The sequence below is a fragment of the Podarcis gaigeae genome, assembly GCF_964106915.1.
Source record: "Podarcis gaigeae genome assembly, chromosome: 9".
NCBI classification, from domain to species: Eukaryota; Metazoa; Chordata; class Lepidosauria; order Squamata; family Lacertidae; genus Podarcis; species Podarcis gaigeae.
In genome coordinates, this window is record NC_139685.1 from 29,922,502 (window position 1) to 29,949,231 (window position 26,730).

Here is a 26,730-nt window from a genome sequence, read left to right on the forward strand (position 1 = left end):
TTCCCTCAAACAAGGATATCTTGTGGTTTTTATTCCCCAGTTTCTCCACCTCTAAGTTTTGCAAACGGACACAATATTCAGAACACTATTGGACATGTTTAGGACAATCAATTTATCCTATGTGTGACTCAGATAATAGCTTGAAGGTGTGCAAGAGGCTGTAAGAAAATATTTCTTTTAAGTTTGGAGTCTAAGCCATACCTGCTTAAGGCCAGAAAACATGAAGGCTTCACTGGGTTCCACTAACACTTCCACATCTTGAACAATATTGGTCTTATTTTGCAGGTGATATTTTACAGGTAAGGATTCTCTGACTCGACCAAATGAGGGCAAATCTTTGGAAAGGAAGTGTAACAGAAGTTACATGTATTTCAGCAAAAATAGCATTTATTGTTTCTTTCTGAAATTTGCAAGTATATATTAACACTATTTAGGGTTATATCCTCAGAAACCAAGATGATTAAAAATGTACTAAACACAGGAGTAACCATGAAAACATTGTAGCTTCACGTAGGACTGATGAAAATACCAGTCTCTTTTTAGACACTGTTAAGTTGCTGAAGTGCTGCAAGGCAAATTCCATCTGTCAGCAGTAAGTGAAAAGGGAAGGTTGTGCATTACAGTCTGGATTTAAAAAAAATGGAACTAGAATAGCTTATTTCAGTCTTTTGCTTTTATGAAAATTCACATCTGTAACAAACAAATGGAGCATCACTTCTTTCCCCAGAAACATACAAAATGATGGAACAACTTAGCAAAGAAACTTTTATTTATTACATTTTATATCCTGCCTTTGAAATGGCAAAGAGAGGTTGCTTGAATTAGGGTGAGATGCGCCATATCACCAGCAGCTTCATGGCCTAGCAAAGATTTGAACCCAGGATGTTCAGCCTGTCACACTCATTGGACAGGTTTGGGAGTCGGTCTGCTTTTGTATGTTTCTGGGGAAAGAAGTGATGTTCAATAAATTGTGTGTCTTCTCATGGAAGTTTTATGAAGATGGAAACAGGGGACAAACAGAATTTGCATCTATCAATTGTGTGAACTGTGATCTTTTTTTGCCTCTTATATTTTAGAAACTGGAGCGAGCTGTGGCAGCACAAAGGGTTGGATCTAAACTTAGTCATACTTAGAGCAGACCTACTGAAATCAATAGGACTTATGACTAACTTAAATTGCATTGATTTTAGTGGATCTAATCCAAGTATGACAAAGTGGACCCAACCCAGTCCTTAACATTTAATGGGGAAATGACTTTGTCCACAAACTATGTTAGTAAGCAACACTTTTGCAACACACCAGAATCTAATTTTGCACTGCGGTAAGAGTTTGAGAGCATCTGAGGTCAACTATGACTTTATGCATAAATTTACATTACCTGCGTTAACATGGAGTGGGATACTTTCTGCAATAACGTGGGGGAGTGTGATCACAGTATTAACAACAGGTATGCTCTTCTCAGCTGTGCGCCTTTAAAAGAAAACAGAGATAAATATTTTAACACTACAAAAAAATCAGCAGTAAACGACTTCTTAATTTTCAGTTTAAAAGATAAGAGGAAAGAGTTACAAGAAAATCAAATTATTAGAGGCAAGGGATATAGGATCTAGGTGACAAAAACAGATTTGCACAATTCAGTGCTTTGCATAATAAGTCGAGATAAGTATTGTGAAGAATGATAAAGGTTATAAAACGTGAAACCAAAATACAGTAAGGGCAGATGGTTAGGGGAACAGAAAAGCACAGGGACCTTGTTTTTCAGCTTTTCATTTTGCCAACAGCTCTTTCTACTCAGTGCAGATTCTTTTTGCTTGTTTTAGGTTTTTTTAGGTTGTTGCAATACCTAGATATGAATTTAGAATATACAATGGCCATAAATTTTAGGGATGAGTAAAATACAGAAAATAAATTTTGCAGAAAGATCTATGTTCCTGAATTTGATAAAATACTACAGTGGTACCTTGGTTCTCGAACTTAATCTGTTCTGACTCCCGAAACCATTCAAAAACCAAGGCACGGCTTCCGATTGGCTGCAGGAGCTTCCTGCACTCAAGTGGTAGCCGCATCGGACATTTGGCTTCCCAAAAATGTTTGCAAACCACAACACTTACTTCCAGGTTTGTGGCGTTCAGGAGCCAATTTGTTCGACAACTAAGCCGTTTGAGAACCAGTATTTGGATTCTGCCTAAAACTACAGCCTAGCTAGAATCCATAAGCCCACCTCTTGCTACATGAAGCCTCTAAAGTGTTGGGTCTGAAGGTTTGCACCGTGGGCTCCTCACCACACTAGCAGAAGCATTCATGGCCACCTGGCGTTATGGGTACAGATTCAGCACATAAGCATATGAGGCGTATATGCAGGCTTTGGTCTGCATGCTGTTAGTTACTCACACACAGGACTACACAGGTTGGGCAATGAGAAGAGCCCCATTCATGACAGGCAGGCCAAAGCCTTTGCAGAGGCCTCAAGGCACCAGGTGGGTCCCCAGAAGCCCGGCAAAACCTGATGAAGAGTTTTCCAAGCCCCCATCCCAGGTAAATTACAAAGTAGAGTCCACAATGTAAACTTAAGACTCCAGACAAAATTCTGCCTTGGGCAACCTTCACTCCAAGCTCTTCTTTTCAGCAATATATTATGAAAGCTGTTCCTACTGCATTCTGCTAAAGAACTGGTTCCCTGAATGCTGTTTGTTTCACTAAGGAGCTGATAATGAAAAAACAAGCTCCTTGGCTGGGAGTGTGCCTTGAATAGTCAGAGAAATGCTGATCTGCCTCATCTGAACTCTCTAGATTCATGTGTTCAAAATTTGTGTGAATGGGTTTCTTCAGCAGTCCTCTGCCTGGGGTATCTGTGTGAATGTTTTTCCACAGTCTATTTCACCCCCGCTATTTTAAAGGACTACTGTTGGATCTGGCTAAAAGATACACTATTAGATAGCCAAGGCTTCTCTCGGTTATGCCCATATTGTATGCAAGAAGGCGTGAACTGTGATAATGCTTATTGATATTCATCAATAAGGAAGAAATATACAGTGGTACCTCAGGTTACATACACTTCAGGTTACAGACTCCGCTAACCCAGAAATAATAACTCAGGTTAAGAACTTTGCTTCAGGATGAGAACAGAAATTATGCTCCAGCGGCGCGGCAGCAGTGGGAGGCCCCATTAGCTAAAGTGATGCTTCAGGTTAAGAACAGTTTCAGGTTAAGAATGGACCTCCAGAACGAATTAAGTACTTAACCCAAGGTATCACTGTACAAGACTAACCTATGGGATATTTGATGGGAATATTTACCTTTTCCAGGAAATTACATAACTTCCAGTAGCCACTCCACTTTGACCAGTAGGAAGTGATGGACAACGAAGGCAAAAACATTCACTAGCACTTTCACCTGTCTGTAAAACAACTATCAGAAAAGTCAGGTTCAGTCTAAATAATAATAATAATAATAATAATAATAATAATAATAATTTATTTGTACCCCGCCCATCTGGTTGGGTTTCTCCAGCCACTCTGGGCGGCTTCCAACAAAGATAAAAGATACACTGAAATGTCACATATTAAAAACCTCCCTGAACAGGGCTGCCTTCAGATGTCTTCTGAATGTCAGGTAGATGTTTATCGCTTTGACATCTGAAGGGAGGGCGTTCCACAGGGCGGGCGCCACTACCGAGAAGGCCCTCTGCCTGGTTCCCTGTAACTTGGCCTCTCGCAGTGAGGGAACCGCCAGAAGGCCCTCGGAGCTGGACCTCAGTGTCCGGGCAGAATGATGGGGGAGGAGACGCTCCTTCAGATATACTGGACCGAGACCGTTTAGGGCTTTAAAGGTCAGCACCAACACTTTGAATTGTGCTCGGAAACGTACTGGGAGCCAATGTAGGTCTTTCAAGACCGGTGTTATATGGTCTCGGCGGCCGCTCCCAGTCACCAGTCTAGCTGCCACATTCTGGATTAGTTGTAGTTTCCGGGTCACCTTCAAAGGTAGCCCCACATAGAGCGCATTGCAGTAGTCCAAGCGGGAGATAACCAGAGCATGTACCACTCTGGCGAGACAGTCTGCAGGCAGATAGGGTCTCAGCCTACGTACCAGATGGAGCTGGTAAACAGCTGTCCTGGGCACAGATTTGACCTGTGCCTCCATGGACAGCTGTGAGTCCAAAATGACTCCCAGGCTGCGCACCTGGTCCTTCAGGGGCACAGTTACCCCATTCAGGACCAGGGAATCCTCCACACCTGCCCGCCTCCTGTCCCCCAAAAACAGTACTTCTGTCTTGTCAGGATTCAACCTCAATCTGTTAGCTGCCATCCATCCTCCAACCGCCTCCAGACACTCACACAGGACCTTCACTGCCCTCACTGGTTCTGATTTAAAAGAGAGGTAGAGCTGGGTATCATCTGCATACTGATGAACACCCAGCCCAAACCTCCTGATGATCTCTCCCAGTGGCTGCATGTAAATGTTGAAAAGCATGGGGGAGAGGACAGAACCCTGAGGCACCCCACAAGTGAGAGCCCAGGGGTCTGAACACTCATCCCCCACCACCACTTTCTGAACACGGCCCAGGAGGAAGGAGCGGAACCACTGTATGACAGTGCCCCCAGCTCCCAGCCCCTCAAGACGGTCCAGAAGGATGTTATGGTCGATGGTATCAAACGCCGCTGAGAGATCCAGCAGAACTAGGAAACAGCTCTCACCTTTGTCCCTAGCCCGCCGGAGATCATCAACCAGTGCGACCAAGGCAGTTTCAGTCCCATGATGAGGCCTGAATCCCAACAGGAAGGGATCCAAATGGTCCGCTTCTTCCAGGCGTGCCTGGAGTTGTTCAGCAACCACTCGCTCAATCACCTTGCCCAAGAATGGAAGGTTTGAGACTGGGCGATAATTGGCCATCGTGGCCGCATCTAAAGATGTTTTTTTAAGAAGCGGTTTAATAACCGCCTCTTTCAGCAGGTCTGGGAAGGCTCCCTCACGGAGGGAAGCATTCACCACCCCACGAAGCCCATCGCCCAGTCCTTCCCAGCTAGCTTTTATAAGCCAGGATGGGCAAGGATCCAGGAGACAGGTGGTTGGCTTCACTCGTCCAAGCAGCCTGTCCACATCCTCGGAGGTAACAGATTGGAATTGATCCCACACAACTTGACTAGACAGGACTCTAGCACTCTCCCGCCCCGGCCCTGCTCCCACGGTGGAGTCTACTTCTTCCCGAATCTGAGCGATTTTATCTCTAAAGTCTAAAGTTTCTCAGATACAGAAATCATTATGAATGTTTTATATGACCATACTCTATATTTACATACAAGCAAGTGTAGCAAACATTAACATATGAAGACTATAAAGAACGCAAGCATATGCACAGTACAGAACACTGTTTCACTTTTTCCTGTCCCCCAGCAAAAAGCAGAGGAACCAAATCACATAAAGACAGAAGGAGCAGTCATTTAATGACAAAAGATAGGATTAAAGGTAAAGGGACCCCTGACCATTAGATCCAGTCGTGACCGACTCTGGGGTTGCGGTGCTTATCTCGCTTTATTGGCCGAGGGAGCCGGCGTACAGCTTCCGGGTCATGTGGCCAGCATGACTAAGCTGCTTCTGGCGAACCAGAGCAGCGCATGGAAAAGCGGTTTACCTTCCCGCCAGAGCAGTACCTATTTATCTACTTGCACTTTGACATGCTTTCGAACTGCTAGGTTGGCAGGAGCAACGGGAGCTCACCCCGTCGCGGGGATTCGAACCGCCGACCTTCTGATTGGCAAATCCTAGGCTCTGTGGTTTAACCCACAGCGCCACCCACATCCCTTACTAATTCTATGCAATATAAGTCAAAATAATCCTATTTAAATAAAATAAAAACACATAGTGTATGCCTGGCGTAATGCAGTAACAATCAATGGGTTTCTTCCCAAACAACATCCCAGAAGGGTGCTTAAGAATACACAGGAAGGTTCTCACCATTCTCCACGTAAGATTCTAGATGATCCACAGGCATCATGGAAGGAGAAAGCTGCAGCTGGCTGGTTACAATAGTGAGGGCCCAAGGAGAAGCACTGAGGATGTCTGTCATCAACAAAAATGGGATGTCCAAAAACACTTTATCTAAATGCTCAAACTGGCAGGAAGAGAAACAAAAGGTGGGTCATTTTATTGTTCATACTGTCTGTCCAGGCAACGTTTTCAATCAGGTTTTAGTAACGTACCTTAGCTGAGACGAACTTAACAGCTACCTCAAATGGAAATACTGTCTCCACAGTAACTGTTTCATCCTGCATAAAAAAGAAACCCTAAATCATCCACCAGTTTTGATTTTCATGGGCCAACATCCAAAAAGTAGCAAAAGCTTTATCATTCCTCTGCAACTCATGCAAACAGTAACTCCTCCATCTATAGGTACTCTAAAAAACCTCCTCCTGTATCAGAGAAGGAAAAATTTCCAAATATAGCTTGATCTTATCCATACTCAGGGTGTGTGTAGGTGTGTGTATAAAATGGTACTGACCAGTACACACCACCACCACCTCTTTTTTCGTTAACCCTGGAAGCCATCATGTTCTGGCACCCATGACACATTTATCATGATAAGGAGTACCAGCATCTTATTTTTTTACCAAAAAAAAGAGGCACGGTTAATACTAGTAACTACTGTCTCAAATTAGTTGCATTCTTAAAACACACATTATTAAAACCAATAACAGTGATACCTCGGGTTACATACGCTTCAGGTTAAGAACAGTTTCAGGTTAAGTACAGACCTCCGGAATGAATTAAGTACTTAACCCGAGGTACCACTGTATAGTCTTTCATTCCACTGCTCCTATTATTTCAGCACCAGAGTCATTTGGCACCTTAGCCCCCCCCCCCCCAATTATGCTCAGGTCTGAACAAGCCATCACTCACTAAGCTGAACTCATGCACGGCAGCTGACTAGCGGCTCAATACACTTCCTGGTTTCATTGCCTGCCAGAATGCAAAAGTTGAGGGACACATGCAGCTACATTCAGCTTAGTTGGTTACAAGGTGTGCAGACTGGTGCTACATGGATATAAACATTGTCTTGAGTTGAAGGAGACTGTTGCATGTTGAGGACCTGGGTGTTCACCATCCTAGCTATTTCCTGACACCTCTTAAGTTTGCCTTCTTTCAGTTATAGAACGGTACACCCCTTCTTCCTCTGAACATCTTGTCAGAGGAATTACTACTTTTATCACTAATAGCCAAGCTTATCAAAGTGGATAATGAAGAAACGTCTCTCTTAATATGCATTTCTGGTTGACCACATTATAAACAAGCCACTCAATTTATTTTTATTTATATACTATACTGTAAACATATTCCATTTCATGATACTGTTTATACATTTATAATGTCCTACTTCATTTCAATTTATTGATGCCGTAATATAAACAACAGAAACAAAAAAATAAGAATTAAAAAGATTACATTTGTCAAACCATCCATGCATAATGGATTCCAATACAACTTATGTATGTAGTCTGCATGCTTAGGAAACCCTAGACTTTAGCTAGTCATGCGCACAAGGATACACTTGGAGAATCTAAGAAAAAACCAACTGCCAACCAGTCCAACATACCCTGTGACATTTGCAGATAATCTCTTTTCCCTCAATGGTGGCACTCACTAGGTAGGAAACATATACAAGAAACATCCTAGCACCAACTGTTCCACAGTGAATATATAAGGTCTTCTCCAGCTTTACAACAATCAGGGGGAGAAAGAGGGAGGGAGAGAGAAAAAGTGAGTAGACAAAACAAATACCAAAGACCTCTAAGTACAATATGCAGAAGTCTTATTTTAAAACATCACATCCAAAATCATTTCTAGGACTATCTCAACTATGTGTGCATATGAAACCATTTTGTGTTCCTAGGTTGCTTCGTGTTTTACTTTGGAAAAACAAGTGGTTGTGGTTTGAACTATGTGCAAATATCATTCTTGAGCAAATTCTGAATTCTGAAACAGTTTCCCTCCTTACTGTCCCACATGTATCGTGGCACAGATCCAAAGAAATATAATCCTGAACTTCTATTGGAGTGAAAAGGGAATTGAACTGTAATCAATCTTCTTTGGATTGGGGCCTGTATCTCAGAGGTACTCATGTGCAACATAATTCCACCACTGCTTTTTAATACTTGTTACACTGATAAAGTAAGGGACATATTTACCTTTTCACCTGGTTGCAAGTCTCCTACAGGGATATCAGTAAGTAAAGCAGGATAGGAATCATCACACATTTCTGTTCCATTTAGAGTCACATGAGTTTTTTGAGTCAGGTTTGCATCTTGGCCTAAAATAAGGGGGTAGTAGATTGTCATATTTGTTAGGTTTACAATAGCAACTAGGAAAGATTTAAGTTACTTGTATTACAAAACTGCAGTCAATATGAACTTTACGCCGCACTGATCTCATACAAAGTTAAGTTCTTCAGAACCACATTGGCCCAGTTCACATAAAATATTGTTGTGGAGCTGATTTGTGAACCTTGAGCTTGACCATCCTGTTGCAAACCTACCTCTCAGCAAGACTACAAGGAGGATGGAAACTTCTGCTTCCATTTTAGATTAATCCTGTTTTAACATTACATCTGAATCCTAAACTGTGGTTAAGATTAACAATCATTTGCTGAAAGCTTCTTAAGTTACACTTTGAAGTCAGCTTGCTGAAAAAGACCTGTGTTTGGTTGTCTTCCAGCACCAATCCAAATTGTCTATAGCAATTTATTTGTCATAACAGTACAGGAGAAGGGAGTGATTTAATCCTTTCCATAATAAGTCCATCACTCTCTATAGGAAATGTGAGCAAGTACCATGGCACGTAACAAATACCTGGTTTTAAGCCTGCTGTGAGCTTTACATCTTTGGCAACAGTCTTCTCGTGTGACTGAATTGTCACAACCAAACAGTACATTTCGTTTGTCAGGGCAGGAGGTTCGTGACTTAGCTGTACAGAAATGTTTGGCACTCTGGAAATGACCCTTTAATAAAAACAAGAGAAAGATCAACTGCCTGCTACCTCTCAACATTCTTACGTCCTGGTCTTATCCGCTCCTCTAGCTGCTGCAGCGCAAGCCTCTGCTTGCACCACAGCAGCAGCATTCTATGCAAGGCAAACAGTTGACTTTTGTTCCACATGCCTTTCAAATCCCCTCATATCCTCTCTTCTCGCCACATACTTTTGCAATGTCACAAATGTGGACTAATGCTAAATGCACTACTATTAGCTGCCCAGCATAACACATGCTCAGGCACTTCTCTATACTATTTTCATTACCGCCATTTCCATTTTACAAATGGGAAGAAGAGAGGGAAACTCGGCATTTTTCTAGTTTATATATACACACACACACACACACACAGAGGATGCGGGTGGTGCTGTGGGTTAAACCACAGAACCTATGACTTGCTGATCAGAAGGTCGACGGTTCGAAGTCCCGCAACAGGGTGAGCTTCCGTTGCTCGGTCCCTGCTCCTGCCCACATAGCAGTTCGAAAGCACATCAAAGTGCAAGTAGATAAATAGGTACCACTCCGGCGGGAAGGTAAACAGCGTTTCCGTGCACTGCTCTGGTTCACCAGAAGTGGCTTTGTCATGCTGGCCACATGACCCGGAAGCTGTACGCCGGCTCCCTCGGCCAATAAAGCAGATGAGCACCGCAACCCCAGAGTGGGCCACGACTGGACCCAATGGTCAGGGGTCCCTTTACCTTACACACACACACACACACACACACACACACACACACTCTCCCTCTAATACACCAGACCATTCTATGTATCCATTAAACATTTGCCATTGCACATGCCGATTCCCACTTACATGGTGCTCGTCTGAACTGCAAGGCTATCCCAATGAACCTCATTATCTGGAAGTTTAGGTCGCCTTTTGAAGGAACGAGCTGCAAGCAATGCTTCTTGAGAAGAAGCAGCATCTCCCCCTCCTCCATGCCAGTTCAAAATCAAACACCGGCCGTTCTCACCACCCAGAATCAAATCCACTGATGTGATCTGGAAGAGAGACAAATACCACTGGGACTTTTCCACTCCAGTCCATGTAACATATGCCATGACACATACAACATTCACCCAGAACCATACTAATATAAAATTCACATTACCGGTGCCACCTCCTTCTCCATGAAATTATGCTGGGGCAAATCAATATTCTGAACTGTGCGTAAATCAGCCTGCCCCTTCGGACATAAAAATCTCCAGCATCAGATTTTTCCTATTATGTGTGGCTCTATTTTCAATATATGCCACCTTTACTGGAAACTTTGTTCAGAAGTCAATTCAAAAGGGCTTGTCCCACTACAATCTATATGTGCACAGGATTGTGATCTTAGGATTCCTAGGTTTTCTAGAAAATACTTCAACTCTGCCATGTCCCCTTTCTACTAATGCTGCAATTTTGGCCTTCTGAATAATGCAATGCCCTGCAGAGTCCCATCTGGTGCAGTGCTGCAGCACAGCTCAAAATGTCCTACTAGTGCAAAGGCCTTGGGCATCTAATTCTATCTCCTGTTTGTGGTTCGAGGACCTGAACCCCGCACAGTGGAATGAAACACAAGGACACGTAATATAAGGTTAATGGGCAAGAAAAGGCCACAACTTTATTGATTACAGCAAGTGAAAAGGTATTGGCTTAGGCATTGGATTATGTCAGCTGAACTCCACCCACTCGGAGAGGGGTGAGTCTAAAAAACAAAGGGGGTTTATTCACCAGTAGGTGGAGCCTGTTGATGCTAATCCAACTATAAGCTCTCCCCTGATGTCACCGAGGGTCGTGCCATGGCCTCCCACCAAGCAGGCATCGGACAGAATACACGACCGCTGGATTCCTTTAACGGAATACCCAAAAACTGAAGCGCAGGCGATGGCCACACCTAGCCCTTCGACACCACAACACATTATTCCAATGCCTAACCGCCTATCTCCTGTTTGTTAAAACAGTACTCCCTTGGATTAGTCTGCTGGTGTTAACAAACTACTGAATTATAATCAACCTGTCACTGAGCTTTTTAATGTATAGTTTTGAATATCAGTTAAGGGCTTACCTCAATCTTCTTTCCCACATCCTCAGTTTTTGCCACAAATTTGAAAGTGAACTTCTTTGTCTTATCAGGGATAAGACACAATGTCCCCTGGCTGGGTGGTTCCATGTCACTTTTTTGATAGGCTTCTTCCACCACACAATATTGGTTGTATTCCTATAGCAAAAAAATAAAATAAAATTAAAAAATAGTGGGCAGGTTTTCAAAAACAGCACCACTACAAGAGTAGAATAATGTACCAAATCTCATTTGCTGGGATTACTGTTTTGCCCCCCAACCCTTTTAGAGCTAAATAAAAGTTATACATACTATGCACTTCATGTCAAAGCAGCAACAGAAAATACTCGCAGATGTATACAGTCGTACCTTGGAAGTCGAACGGAATCTGTTCTGGAAGTATGTTCGACTTCCAAAATGTTTGAAAACCAAAGCACAGCTTCTGATTGGCTGCAGGAAGCTCCTGCAGCCAATCGGAAGCCGTGGAAGCTGCATCGGACGTTAGGCTTCTAAAAATAGTTCGCTAACTGGAACACTCACTTTCGGGTTTGCGGCATTCAGGAGCCAAAATGTTCGAGAACTAAGCTGTTCAAAAACCAAGGTATGATTGTATGTTGAAAAAGAACTATCAATTGCATTTTGAAGCTATTTAAGATGAGAAAAGTTCAAGGAAAGATTTGTAATTTATACAGCAATCCTAGGTACAGTGGTACCTCGGGTTACATACGCTTCAGGTTACAGACGCTTCAGGTTACAGATTCCGCTAACCCAGAAATAGTACCTCGGGTTAAGAACTTTGCTTTGGGATGAGAACAGAAATTGTGCTCCGGCGGCACGGCGGCAGCAGGAGGCCCCATTAGCTGAAGTGGTACCTCAGGTTAAGAACAGTTTCAGGTAAGAAAGTACCTCCGGAATGAATTAAATACTTGACCCAAGGTACCACTGTACTAGAGGGTAAATCCCAGTGAGCTCAATGGGGCTTGCTTCCAAGTACAGACAAACAGGACTGCACTGCAAGTAGTTTAACTGGTTACTTGGGATAGCCAACATGGTGCCCTCCTGATATTGTTGGAACCACCATTAAATCAGGTCTGTACTTACAAGGATCACTACCTATACAGAAATAAATTTGCAGATTCTAAAAAAGAAAAAGAAAAAAAGTGGAAAAGGAAGTACTGATATTTTGTAGTATTAACATGGTTAGCAGAAGGCAAATCTTATCCACTGCCCATCAAGAAGGCATTAACCTTCCTCAAAAGCAATGCAAGGTTTGTTGCTTTTTTAAATTACCTGATTATTGAAGCTAACACACAGCTTAGAAAACCGGATAGGATGTGGACAATCAGCTTTCAAGCATATGTCAAACTGAACTGGTGTATCAACATGAAAACTTGGAGCAAGAAACTTGGCTTTGCACTGCACTAGAGTTTGGAGCAAAAAAAGACAAGAAACACAGTATTAAGTATGACTGTCATATTTCACAGAAGACCAATGGTAGTTCAGTTAAGTGGGGGCTTCTTCTCTTTCTTGCCCTAGCTAAAGACATGGAACACTTGAAGTGAGATTCTCTAGCTGCAATCCAGGCAGATATGCAGTAGGCAGAGCAGCTTCTGATTTTCTATTGCATTCACTTATCTTCAATATGCACAAGATGTATCATAATATATCTATTTTATATTAGGGTGTGCACAGAAAAAATAGAATATGCTTCAGCTCAGCCCAACATCCTGTTTCACCATGAATTCAAAGTGGAGGTTCACACCACCATATTTCCCAAAGCATTGGATAGATTCTCCCTTGACTACAATAGGAAAATGTATTTAACTTAAGTTTCTTTTTGGCAGCACTGGATTAAATTTACAGGAATAGTAATCATTCTGATGAGATGAAGCCTGCAAAAGTTTTGACAAGGTACAAGTTTTTTTGTGTGTGCTATGCATCTGTGCGATTTTAAAAAATGATTTGATGCCGTTCCCTGTGGCAACTGGATTGAACGTGACATACCACACAAACATTTTGCAGTTGAAATTCTTACCCGAGATCTAAAGTGTATATGCTAAACTTTTTAGTGAAGATTTCTGCATAAATATATCAATGCACTGCATCAAGTCCCTACTTCCAAATCTAGTAAAATCTGTAAACTATAAAAAATAAAACTTTCAGAAATGAAATATGGATGTTTACAGAATTGAAGTGTGCTCTTTCATTTTCCCAACAGGTGCACAAAACGTGACTTTTTTATTTTCAATAGCTTTGATACATACCAAATGGAATAAAGTCTTGCACTTCTATTGTAAAGATATTACTTCCTGCCAGAGAAATGCGGTCAGTCCACAACTTCTGGGCAGCTTTCACAGAAGCAGTATCACATTCAGGTTCTGGATCTGGAGTCTCATTCTGAATCCAAAACAAGAATATCAGTTCTATATGAAAAATATTTTACATTTTTGGAGATTGTCTCAGAGAAGTTGGATTCTACCTACTGACCATGAGAACTTTGATCAGATTCTTTTCTATCCGAGATTTTTGATCTTCTTTCAAAGTAGATGCTGATGGAAAATACAAAAACAAATTAGGAAAAAAGGAATAATAATAATAATAATAATAATAATAATAATAATAATAATATTTATACCCCACCTTCAATTTATAATGAAGAGTTACTGCCTGTAATACCTGCAAATGCTTTAACATTCCCCAGCTATCTTCATACTCAAAATCAAGGTCTAATTCTTGCAGCCAGCTCCAAAGAAGGTTCAGCATATTTGTTGCATTTCTATCCCAATCCTACAAAGATCTCAGAGCAAGATGTGTGCCCACCTTCCACACACACATATGTTAGGCTGAGAGTTACTGAACAGTCCAAGGTAACTCAGGGAATTTCTTAATGTAGTTGGGATTTGAACATAGAACTCCTTGGCGCTAGATTGTCTAACCACATTTGAAGCAAAACCACAAAGAAGGGGTCTCTTAAAGATACAACAACCCTTTTAGGCATACAACACAAATACCTTTCATCTGCCCAGGTTTGTGCTAATAAACATTCAAATCAAAATAGTTAAAAAGAAGAAGACAGAAGTGAAGTGCACTTCCTTACCCCGTCCCAGCAGCTCTAATGAGTATGTAAGGTAATCTTTTATTTGCGCCATGAGATAGGAACATTTAAGAGCTGTGGTCAGTATAGAAGTAAGAAGAGTCCACCATCCTTCACTACGATAGTCACATAAAACATAATCTAGCAGCCTGGAAAAGGGTTAAAAGAGAATTTAACTAAGCAAATGAATCTGACAGTTCATATAAAAATAACACAGAAGGCAAATAGAAGATGCACCTGATCAAATAAGCTTTGTGATGTGAGTTTCCTAGGGGGGAAATTAATCTGAACATTTTCAGTTCCCTATGACAACTGGGATCCGATTTCACATCTTTGACTTCCGCTTAGCAAACAAAGCTAAAGTAGTACATAAGGTTAATTTTACATGCCGCAAAAGTAACTTGGAGGTTTGTTCTAATAGCTGAACTGAAATATTAAGCTGAACACAGAATGAAGAAATCCCACTGGTTACTCCTCCAGTGCTCATGGAAAAACTGCCGGCACACACTAACTACAGGGGAGTATGTCAAAAACACGTGAGCCCTGCATAGGGGAAATAAACCCATCATGGCAGTGCAATGTCTAGAAGCAGTATCTGAGAGGGTGCAGGCTATGGCATCAGTCTATTTCTCCCCTAGCAATGCTCTATTTTTCTTCCTGCTCTAACAGTGTTTTCTGGCAATTAGGTATGATACATCAGTAGGCCATTCTACTGATATATTTCTGACTTCCGGCTGATGTATCTCAAGAGATGCTGGTACAAGAGGGCTGTTGCTGAATTCTAAAACCTTCCACAGCATACCCACCCTAGGATTTCACCTTTAACAAGAATTAAATGCTATACTCAAAAAGAAATTCAATAATTTACTTGACAAATATTGTTACTGAAATATCAGTCACAAAATATTTGCAACTCAGTAGCACTCTACTGAGTTAAGGCAATAAAAACACGTGTCCTAGGGAAAACCACTATGAAAATAGCAAATTTGGTTAGTACTGTCATTATGTTAATGCATTTTTAGAAACGGAGTATTTCCCCTATACCTTCATATTTCCAAGATATTTCCTCTAGAAACAGTTATAAAAAATACAGAATTTATCAGCTATTATATTTGTACATATTGAATTATAGCCACAGGGTGGCATCCAGCTAAACAGTTTATTAGCAGAAGGACTTTTGACTGTGCAAAGGAACTTTCCCTCCCTCTCCTCTCCCCACATGCCCCCTAAATCTGCAGATGGTTTGAGAAACCCCCCAAATATATTTAAGAGGCACACAGAGGAAAGAGAAAGTTCTGCTGCACAGCCGAAAGTCCTTGTGCTAGTGGAACTGTCTAGCTGCATACCACCTGCAATATCTGAACTCACTGAAGCTATGCCAGGATAACTTGTCCTGTTACAATTTATGACAGATTCAATAACTTTCAAATCGACCTATTCACAACCCTCTTCTATACACTGCTGAAAAAAGTTTTCCAATTTTCACTTAAATTACTAAACAAAAATTAAAAAATAAATACCTAAAATCATGCAGTGGCATTTATAAAAATCATACTTACTTCAAAGCTTTGGTGTAATCTTTAGTATCGTAATACTCTTCACCCATCTGAACCACTGAAAAGAACATTATATTATTTACAGTATTAAAAACTGTAAAATGTGTTTTATTAAACATTAGTTAGGAATATTATACTTACTCAAGTGACTTTTCATTCTTGGACATTTGTACTTCTTGAATTGGGCAACTGCATTACTCAGCAAGGTGATTATTAGCTCCTAATAAAAAGTATTGTTAAAGTTATATTTGCCCTTACAATGACAAACTATATATACTATTGAAATGTGACTTACAGAGTGAAGAACCTTTCTCTCTTTCAGTTGCAGCGCCAAAATTCCCACTTTCTCCTTTTCGGGATCATTGAGATCAAAGCCTGCATATGACAATGAAAAATCCATCTTAATGAACTCCCGTACATTCTTTTGTTACAAGCCTAGTTCCAGTTCAAGAATGTTCAGATTCTAAACACTGCTCTGTATCTTAGGAGAAGGAATGTTTTAGAACTCAGGTGTATTCTTTGTTCTTTTAAGTAGACTGTTTTAAAAGATAGGCTGAAATAAATAAACATACTAAAAACTAAAGCACCTTTAAGTGCTATGGTCTAAGTCAGCCTACTAGGAAAATTACTGCTCTTAGCAACAAAGCCAAAACCTCACAATCTGTGGTTTCTTGGCAACAGCCCATAAAAGGACTGATTCCAGAAAAGCAACACTTATTTAATTTTTGCTATTATAGAGGCTACTAATAATGACACAAGCCTTATTATCACACAATGAGAGGGATTGCATTTATCTGTTAAGCTCATTCTAAGCCTTTGAATGGAATGTTTAAAACCACAGGCTTAGTTCACTGTCATCCCGTTCCAAATCTCTGTATGGGCTCTAACAAACAGAAGTTGCTTTTCCAAGCATAGGCTGCCTCATTCATTTCAACAGAGGTAGTAGATCTCCACATGAACAGAAATATACAAGCCCATCTGTTTCCTCTAGTCTTGTGCCACTTTAAAGATTAACCAATTTATTACGGTACAAGCTTCCACAGAACACATTACTACTCTGCGGAACCATTCCTGAACTGATATGCCTCTTGATGAACTTCAGCAAGGCTGTCATGTATTGCAGTATATACGATATGTCTTAGGCCATACTTGATTCACTTGAGACATAGGTTAAGTCTGTTGGGCTTTATCACTGCCCTGGATGAGCTGCAAGTACACACCTGGGCACTGAAGGATAAGATCAGTAGCAGCAGGGAAGCTGTCAGTCAGAGGAGCTCAGCTAGCATTACCAGTCTTCTCATAGTGCAGAGGTAGAAAACCCTCCAGATGTGGTTGGACTATGATTTCCAGCAGTAGCAGCCAGAATGGTGAATGAACCAACATCACCTGGGGAGTAACAGGTTCCTTACTCCTGTCATAGAAGTTTCCCCAATATGCTTGGCAGGATATATAAGGCTCTCAGGAACACAATTTGAAATATACACACATTAGGATAAATGTTTGTTAACTAGGATTGCTTTTTGTTTATGTTCTGTAGGCAAGAAACTGAAAAAGATATTTACTTAGTATTCCCTGCCTCCATGGTCTTTGTCCGTAGAAGTCAAGCATTCCAGTTTGAGTTTCCAGTGGATCTGGATTGGGATATATTACGGAAGACTGCAAATTAAGCAAAGAGAGCCTTAACTATATTGTTAAAGGTTTTGACACAGTGTGACAATAAAATACACAACCGAATGCTGGGGGTGGGGAGGGAAAGACTTCCAAAATGTATGTGATTATAGAAGAAGCAAAACCACATCCAAACTTGTATTGGCACAGAGGAGGGAAACAGAAAAATGCTTGTTGGTACATAAAGGAACTACACTGAACCTACATATACCTGCTTAAGACTCTTGAATTCAATGGAATTCATGCACAAATATTTGGATGCAGGACTGTGCATGTGTGCACACTTAATTATGGCTTCTGTAAAGCTAACTATTAGAGGAGTAAAAATCTTTATGTTTTGCATAATAGGGGAGACCTGAACACCCCTAGAGTTCTGGATTATATTTGAAGACTACAGCACTTCTATTTAAAATTCTTTTTTCTTATTTTTTTCCACATACTTTTAAATGAACACTTTTATGGGCATTATATCATATTAATAAGGGAAATGGGTGGCGCTGTGGGTTAAACCACAGAGCCTAGGACTTGCCAATCAGAAGGTTGGTGGTTCGAATCCCCGCAACAGGGTGAGCTCCCACTGCTCCTGCTCCTGCTAACCTAGCAGTTCGAAAGCACGTCAAAATGCAAGTAGATAAATAGGTACTGCTCCGGTGGGGAGGTAAACAGCATTTCCATGTGCTGCTCTGGTTCACCAGAAGTGGCTTAGTCATGCTGGCCACATGACCCGGAAGCTGTACGCCGGCTCCCTCAGCCAATAAAGCCAGATGAGCACCGCAACCCCAGAGTCTGCCATGACTGGACCTAATAGTCAGGGGTCCCTTTACCTTTATAATATTAATGTAGCATGACCTATCATTAGAATCTGTGCCCAAATAAAGTTGCCTAGAAACCTATAACTGAGTAAGAGTGCCGACATACACTAGGATTCTAAAAGGTGTGCATTATTTAGATTCTACAACACATGCATTTGCCATACACAAACCAAGTTTTTTTAAATCTCTGTGTGTATATGTGTATATATGTATATAAGTAAATATATAAATCTCTTGACCAAAAGTTATGGGTTTATAAAAGTAAGCTTACAGAAGAGATTACAGGATCTGAGATACCTCAGTCAGTAGACCATAAGACTCTTGCGCCCCACGTTGGGCAAAAGATTCCTGAATTACAGGGTGTTGGACTAGATGATCCTAGTGATCCAATTCTACAAGTTTATGACTCTGAGTGTGGACTCATTAGTTTAAAAATACCAACTTGCTAACCCAAAAATCTTATTATTCATGTTACCTTTACCTGAAATTCACTGAGAAATCAAAATAAGTTCTGTTTTCAGCCTTACTTTTGGTTAATTTTTATAACCTATGTGCCACAGGTATGGTTTTATAGCAGCCCATGTGGATTCTTTGCTGTACTGGAATCACACACAGGAATGAAAAGGAATCAGCTTTTTGCACACCACTGATCAGTGCATGGTAACACCATTCACACAAATGAGTCAGCACAGCTATCTAGAAGTATCTTTTTAAAAAAAAAACCCTAAAAGCTATAGTCACTTCTTGCAGAAAACCTTGTAAGAATATGGTCTCACAAAGGAGCGTAAAAAAATGTAAGGCAGCCTATGACTCACCTCATGATTACAGAGACTATTGGCCAATTGCTTCCGTTCTTGTGCATAGTATGCTGCCTGCTGGTAATAGAAACCAGGATTCTGAGTTTGAATAGCTGTCAATCCTAGTTTAATAGCTTCATCGAACAAATCTCCAAAAGCTTGGAATCTGTTTAAAACAAAGGGGGGGGGGGGAATCACACACACATCTGCAGAACCAGACACTTCAGATTTTTCAGAAGGATTAAGCAGAGTAGCAACAGGCAACTAACTCATGGGCCACACAAAATCCTGACCTCTTTCCAGGACCCCAAGAATCTTAATTTAAGGAAAGAATCTAAAACTTTCCTATATAGCCATAAGAAATAGAAAGTCTAAAAACTCAGGGCATCCTTTGCCTTAAACCAAAATAATTTTAAAATAAAGGAACCCACCAAATATATCACTACCTGTCTCAACTGTCATGATTTCTATATTTGTTTCAAACTTTCTAATGATCCCACTGGGCCAAAAAATAAAATCAGAATTATGCAAGTGATTAACATCTGCAATGCTTACTCATGTACAATAGGTACATACAGATGGTTACTTGTTAACAGAATATGCACGTTTGTGGACATTCTCTGGCTCACTATATATTAGCTCACTATATATTTATTTCTAGTGTATCCCTGAACATGTTCCCCATTTTTCTCTGAAACAGGTCTGGAACAGAAAAACACTGAAATCTAGGTAACGAGCACAAAATAATTTGAGGCTTGCAACAGTCACTTTGGTTCACACCCCAGTAGCCTGAGGCAAGTCATTTAAGTCTCAGGTTCTTCATTTGTAGAATGGGTATAATGGCAGCCTTCCTCCCAGAGCTACAGCTATAACTGATGTGGAATGTCATAAGGTTTATGTAATAACTTGCAAACCAAAAGCAACACCGTGCAGCTTGAATAAGCTCATCAATTCACTAATCACAGTAGTAAAATTACTAAGTAAAAACATACTGTTTTGACATCCAGGCAGCATGCTCAAAAGCCAATTCAGCACTCCCAATTTTTTTCTTGCACAAATCTATGTGTTTTCTGAACTGTGCAATTGCATCCAGTGGTGTATTATGTTGAAAACAAAGGCGACAAATCTGAAAAGATTTGAAATTAGAACACTTTGATTAAAATATTTTTCAATGGTATACCAGATTGACAACTACAACAGAATACAGTTGCTGTAGGTGAACAGTAACAGTACAACACACGTTAGTTTTATAATAACTACGTTTCTCTCTGCCCTTTCAGACTACTTCATTTTTTCCTACAGACAGTCAAAATGAAAAGTCAAAATGTAATAGAAGCACAAATTCCAGTTATTCACAGGAAGTAACCTCAAATCATTGCAAAGATGCCAAGGACAGCAATGGGCAACAGACTCCCCCTCAGAAAGAATTTGATGAGGAGAAACTCATCTGCATTTATAGGAGAATGCTGTTCTCACGGGTGCTTTCCCATGTTAACATGAAAACTTGGGATGAATAATTTCTACCAAAACTTTTCACTTACTTGAATCTGAAAGAAGAATAAGTTGAATGGGGGGGATGGAACTTAAAAGTTAAAAGTAGAAAGATGTTTTAATCCATATACTTCACATGATTCAGTATAGAAGAATTCAATACAATAAAATCAAATAAATAAACACAAGATTTCACTATTTTTAGCGTTTCTAGCCTCCAGGATAACACAAAACTATAGGCAATAATTTAAGAAAGGATTATGATTTCTGGTCTTGTTACGTATTCATCATTGCACAAACTGTACCCTCTGCAATTTCAATGCCATCCTTCATGACCCAACATACCCGCCCTCTGTCTATTTACTAGATATAACTTTTTATGACTATGTTGAGGACCAATTACACTATGCCTATATACTTTATACAAAGAGCATGAAGAAAGGTCATTAAGGTCTGTAGGAACATAGCTTTACCTTACTCATTCTGCCTATACTGCCTCCTCACATCCATTCAGGATATTCAACTAAGAAGTGTTCCTTCTCCTTAAATCACCCAGAACAGGAACTTCTGCTACAAAATGTCCTAAGAAGGGCCAAGTTAAATCAACAGTCATTACCTTGTAGTTTATAAATCCTGCCATAGTCTTGATTTCCAATATGTTTGTTTCATGAGCTCTCAGTTCATGTACAAGATTATATGCAGTTCTGTAATTTCTAAGTAATAAATTTTAAAGTTAGAAGTTGTTCACTTGTTGTACAATAAATAAATTAGTGAGCCCCAAATGTATTGCTTTTCTTTTCTTTGGACTACAACAGCGAGGCCCAGAGTCCTTTTGGAATTAAAGGAGTTTACTGTAAAGTTACTTCAGAGGAAATATATTAAATATTCTTCATAAAATGCTGCAGTGCATATTTACTCATGGAGAATGGCAATAAATCGTTTTAAGAATGGCAGTAGAAAGGTGCTCTCCACTCCTTTGTCTCCCATCCCACCCACAAATGGCAGATATGCCTCTCTTTCCAGACTGGGGGAGGTGGGAGGGTCCCATGATTCCAGTCTCTGCATACAAGTACTTACTTTAGAGCATTCTGTGTGTCTTGCTTCAATTCACTGAAGAATCCTATTTTGAACTGGTGTCTAACAAACAGAAGCTGCAACACAACCAACGTACAGTATTTTTAAAAGGTGGTATTAGTTTTAAAGCCATCAACATGACGCTTTAGGCAACACTAATGCAGATTAATACCAAGCTCTAAGAATACCAAATCAATTTATTCCATCATAAATTAAGGCTACTGATTTGGCTTGCTTTTAAATGTGTTAACACCTAGTGTTATTAATTGTGGTTTTAACATATAACTTGCTTTATTCTTGCTACTGCTAAAGATGCATTTTGATTTGTTTTGCATTCTGGTATGATTTTAGAAATGGTCTGTATTCTTATAGAATATATGGTTGTAACATTATGGTACATGCCACTGCATATAATATAATATAATATAATATAATATAATATAATATAATATATAACAATATTTATCTCTCTCTCTCTCTCTCTCTCTCTCTCTCACACACACACACACACACACACACACAACACCACCTTCTGCTTTTCCATGCCTACAGAGTGAAAGACAGGTTCTCAAAGTGACAGGCTGTAATGGCAATATTGTCCAAATGTCTAACAGGAATGATAATAGCACAAAGCAATACAACAGTGACTTGGCAAGTATAAGTCTATTCTAAAATAAACTTATTTATAAGTAAGTTTATAAATAAAATATTCTTAAAACTACCAATAAAAACAGGATTTGCAGCAATGGTGCTTCTAAATTCTTCAGCACTGGTAGCCCAACTAGTTTAATAAAATTGCTAGTTATACCTGATGTGTTGTTTTGTTCAGGTATTCTTTATGAGATTTCACCCTGCGGATTTCTGTATAGTAGTATGTCTGTGCATGTTCATAGAAGGCATTCTCTAACCTATGAAAGAAAAGGTCAACTGCTTAAAAATGAAGTAAGAGTCTTAATACTTCACTGTATCAATAGCTAGCTGCCTTGCTCCAAACACGTTCACCCTAATTTCTCTCCCATAAAACCAGATGGGCGGGGTATAAATAATAAATTATACATAAGCTTACTATCAGCAGCATGGAAAAGGAGCACACAGCTTTTCCAGAAATAAAATGGTGGTGGATTCATTACGTTTCAACAGAAATACGTAACATGTAGTTAATGGGTGTATTCAAGAGTTCCATACAAATGTCGATGTAAACACACTTGGTGGAGATTTAATACACATGAAAGAAAATGTGTTAAACTGTGGAGGTTTTAAAAATGCTTATTTTCTAAAAACTAGCCATATGTACAGCCTGACCTTTTAATTGCTCAGAAGCAGCAGAGTCTGTTCTATTAGGGCAAACTGGGCACTACCTCACCAAACTGAGTCTGCCCTCAGCCAGCCTCACTTGCCTGTCTTTTCAACTGCAACCAGTCCACAGGGTAGCTTGACAGTTTCTTCCTCCTTAGTCTCAGTGTTGCCCTTGCAGAACTCAGCAGGGAAGATGCAGACAAAACTAAAAAGCATTTGCTCTGCGTTTCATTGCCTCTGGCTCTATCTACTGTTGGGTTCCCTGCCTTCTTCCCTACCAGTCTCAAAAGGTACCAGTCACCACAGCTCAGAAGCCAGTTCCACTGAGTGTAATGTGACTCTCAGGCAAGCACGAGGATGATTTTGGCCATGGTAAAAAAAATAACTAAAGAAAAGCCTGCCTCTCACATAATTTACTTACCTTATAATATAACCTACAAGGTGATCAGTATGTGGCAAAACAAACAGTGACTTTCCAGAGAGGTCACAAGCATTGCATAAAGCCGCTGCCCTTTCAGAAGCAATAACGTCTTCTCCTAAAATAAAATTTTAAAAATGCTGAACCATCTACTTTCTGAAAATCTGTCAAAGAGCGACAGATTGTCACATTCACGGTACACTATTAACCATAGTTTACATGACATGCAAATGAGTTCATTGTGCACTACAACATATAAGGTGAATTGTTCCCCTTTGAACCAAATGTGAAGTTAATTTTTTTCTGAGCTGGAAGAAAAGACAAAGACCGCGAGACCTACAGGAACAACACTGCTGTTGCAGTTGATTACAATATATCCGAACCCGTGGTGCACTAGATTCCTAAAAGAACGTCAACCTGCACCGTAAAGACAGCATGAAAGGCTTTTAACACAAATAAAAAGGAACCTAGAAAAGCTGGTTACCAGAGAGAAAAGTGGGATATGACTATACACCCCATAAAAGGCTTTCAAACCAGTCTCAACTCTGTCATCTGTCTCCACCCGAGGGTTAAGACAGATATACTGTATACTTTTAATTCTTTTGCTTTTAACTTGTTTTTATTTTATTGTGTGTTCTGATATTGTTGTAAACTGCTGTGATATATTTCTATGATACAATGGTATATGAAAATGTTTATAAATAAATAAAATAACTGCTACTGAAAAACATTCAACCTACAGTAATATAAAATCCCCCCCCCCCCACTTTCTTTATGGCCTTCTATTCTGCCTTCTATTGAAAAACAGTTGTATTTCACAACTTCAGATTGCTGTGTTCATTTATTTCATATCTGATCATTTTAGCTTTCAATTGTACTTCACCTGGAGGTAACGGTGTTTTCTTCTGAATCAAAACCACAGCAACTTTTGTGTTTCTTCCCTGCAAACTCTGCCTGTAAGAGCAATAAATAACATCAAACTGAGGATGGTAAGCATGCAAGCCTTTAGACCATACATACTGCAAAATACGTTGAGTAATAAAGTTGCCTGTCTCAAGAGCTGAAGTCAAACCAAACATTTAGTACAATCTTAACTAAAAGGAGGCTTTCTGTTTTTGTTTTAAAGCAAGCAATAGAGCTCAGCAGCAGGCTCTCTCTCTTTCCACTTATGTTAGATTTCCCAAAGGTGTAAACTAAGTAAACTAAGATGGCATGGTGCTTTTTTAAAAAGTAGCATTTCAAACATGGGGATGAATTCAGCATAGTACAACAGCAATCATTCTGTCAGCACAAGAATTTCAGCTTGCCAGTCAGAATGATGCCCCCTTTCATCTCACCAACTGGGTGAGGGGAGGCAGGGGGAAGAGAGCTCCTTGCAGAGCTCCTTGCACTGGCTTCCACTAGTTCCCAAACTTTTTCAGGTGCAGAGCACTTTTCAGGAGAGAAATTCGTCATGGAGCACTACTGTTGCCTTTATGCCAAAGGCGTGTGTTTATTTATTTGCTAAGCACTTGGAGATGCTTCGGGGAGACCAAGTGCTCCACGGAGCTCAGTTTGGGAACCACTGCACTAGTGGAACTCATTAAGTTAAATCCAGCCTATGGTTACACTTCTGTTGGAAAAGCACCCTTACATATGTAAGTTACAGTGCAATTCTACATTCAGAAGGAAGCCCCAATGACTTCAGAATTGCACCCTGCTTATCTGTCTTGAAAGTGGAAGAAAGGAGCTTGTGAATGATGACTTTTCCCCAAATATGATGTATTAAGCCATTACTAAGCTAATACCTAAGAAATCTTTTGAAATTATACCTGACAATTTCAACTCTAGTAGCACACTCTGACTGTTTTTCCTTCCACTGTGGCTCATCCCAGTCCAGTTCATAAAACACCACAACAAGTGCAGGCACCAAGTTCAGATGTTTGTTCATCCAGCCAGTTTTCAAGATTCCTTTTGGAATGTACCATTCATACGTTGTTCTCTGCAAGCATTGACAAACAAGGTGAGCTGCTCTCTCTGTTCTTACACAAGTTTGGGTGACTGATATTTTTATGGCAGGACTTAAACATTGTGCTTTATCCCATGTCCTTCTCAATCACAGCTACCAGAAGTACAATAAAGGATCAAACCTTTCTCTTCTCTACGCTAATCACCAACCTTACTGCCTAGAGCAGAATACACTTGGGGGAAAGTTTCATTATACTTAGGACTTTCTACGTAAATATGATTCACTGTAAGAAAGCAAGAATCACAATCTACTCTAGCATCTTGTTCTCACAATGGCCAACCAGATGCCTATCGGAAGCCTTACAAACAGGACATGAACACAACTGTGTTCTACTCACCTGCACCTCCCAGCACCTGTTATTAAACGATTCCGACTTCGGTGGCAGAGAATAGCCATTATGGCCAGAAGCTGATGATAGTCCTATCCTCCATGAATTTGCCTAATCTCTCTTTAAAGTTGGTGCCCATCACATCTTGGGGGAGCATATTTCTATGCATTTGAGCGAAGCACTTTCGTTTGCCCATTCTGAATCTTCCAAGGTCCTGGATTCTAGTATCATAAAGGAGGGAGATTCTCCCAATCCACATTCTCTGCACCATGCATAATCTTACACACCTCTATCATTCCCATTTCCCCCCTAACTTAGAAAGGCACAATTGTTGTAACTTTTCCTCACAGGGGAATTGCTCAAACCCCTTGATCATTTTGGTAGCACTTTTCCATATTGTTTTGCAACTCTACAATTTTCTTCTTGAGGTGAGGGGACCAGAACTGTAGATAATGTTCCAAGTGTGGCCTCAATAAAGATTTGTACAATGGTATTATAATATTGGGTTAATTTCCAATCTGTTTCCTAATGATTCCTAATGTGAAACAACATCTTCTTAGAGCTATCCACTAAAACCCCAAGACTTTGCTCCAGGTTAGTCAGGTCAGACCCAACTAACATATATAAGAAATCAGGACTTCCCCTCCCTCAATGTACATCACTTTATACTCACTTACAGCGAATTGCTTTCACCATTTTATTGCCCATTCACCCTGTCTGGAAAGAATGTTTTGGGGTGCCTCACAATTTTTTGTTTGTTTCACTGTTCACCCCTAACTCAGACTATGAATGGACAAGTTAAAAACAGAAGTCTCAATATGGATTCTTGGGTGACTCCGCTTTCTAAATCCCTCCACTGTGACAACTGTCAATTTATTCCTAAAATAGTCTCAAGAAGAGTTGCAAAGCATGCTTTGGTTTGTGTCAGATACAGAATAAGGCTTCTAGCCTATATAATAACTCAGTTTTTAGATTTAAGCTACAATTATATGCTTCCTTTTGAAAGTATCCCTTTAACTGATTCCAGCATTCAATTAACCTTCAAGTGGAAAACTGATTAAACAAAAAATTACAAGAATCACTGCAAATAGCAAGTAATTCATATTAAATATATTTTACAATCA

At 40.1% G+C, this 26,730-nt stretch overlaps 1 protein-coding gene and 1 long non-coding RNA gene across 4 annotated transcripts in view; one reads left to right on the forward strand and one right to left on the reverse strand.

The window, feature by feature from the left end:
• The window catches only part of TRAPPC11 (trafficking protein particle complex subunit 11), a 71,663-nt gene that overhangs the window by 43,759 nt on the left and 1,174 nt on the right, over positions 1-26,730 (reverse strand). For 2 of the 3 annotated variants that reach the window (XM_083755383.1, XM_083755382.1), the window contains exons 3-28: positions 25,082-25,251; positions 24,154-24,224; positions 23,274-23,388; positions 22,365-22,464; positions 21,560-21,633; positions 21,099-21,195; positions 19,984-20,117; positions 19,010-19,157; positions 17,277-17,370; positions 16,010-16,089; positions 15,856-15,934; positions 15,718-15,772; positions 14,162-14,307; positions 13,552-13,613; positions 13,329-13,461; positions 12,355-12,485; positions 11,071-11,223; positions 9,834-10,021; positions 8,844-8,992; positions 8,184-8,305; positions 7,592-7,711; positions 6,201-6,266; positions 5,956-6,112; positions 3,297-3,408; positions 1,379-1,470; positions 202-335 (exon numbers count right to left, since the gene is read on the reverse strand). In XM_083755383.1, coding sequence (XP_083611509.1) covers positions 202-335; positions 1,379-1,470; positions 3,297-3,408; positions 5,956-6,112; positions 6,201-6,266; positions 7,592-7,711; positions 8,184-8,305; positions 8,844-8,992; positions 9,834-10,021; positions 11,071-11,223; positions 12,355-12,485; positions 13,329-13,461; positions 13,552-13,613; positions 14,162-14,307; positions 15,718-15,772; positions 15,856-15,934; positions 16,010-16,089; positions 17,277-17,370; positions 19,010-19,157; positions 19,984-20,117; positions 21,099-21,195; positions 21,560-21,633; positions 22,365-22,464; positions 23,274-23,388; positions 24,154-24,224; positions 25,082-25,251 — 2,982 coding nt within the window. Of the gene's footprint in view, positions 1-201; positions 336-463; positions 942-1,378; positions 1,471-3,296; positions 3,409-5,955; positions 6,113-6,200; positions 6,267-7,591; positions 7,712-8,183; positions 8,306-8,843; positions 8,993-9,833; positions 10,022-11,070; positions 11,224-12,354; positions 12,486-13,328; positions 13,462-13,551; positions 13,614-14,161; positions 14,308-15,717; positions 15,773-15,855; positions 15,935-16,009; positions 16,090-17,276; positions 17,371-19,009; positions 19,158-19,983; positions 20,118-21,098; positions 21,196-21,559; positions 21,634-22,364; positions 22,465-23,273; positions 23,389-24,153; positions 24,225-25,081; positions 25,252-26,730 lie in introns of those variants that run through there. The other variant, XM_083755384.1, reaches the window with a different exon arrangement.
• On the forward strand, positions 16,096-17,282 carry LOC310852584. Its single transcript, XR_014568290.1, has 2 exons — positions 16,096-16,653; positions 17,252-17,282. It is a non-coding gene; the product is annotated as an uncharacterized lncRNA (long non-coding RNA).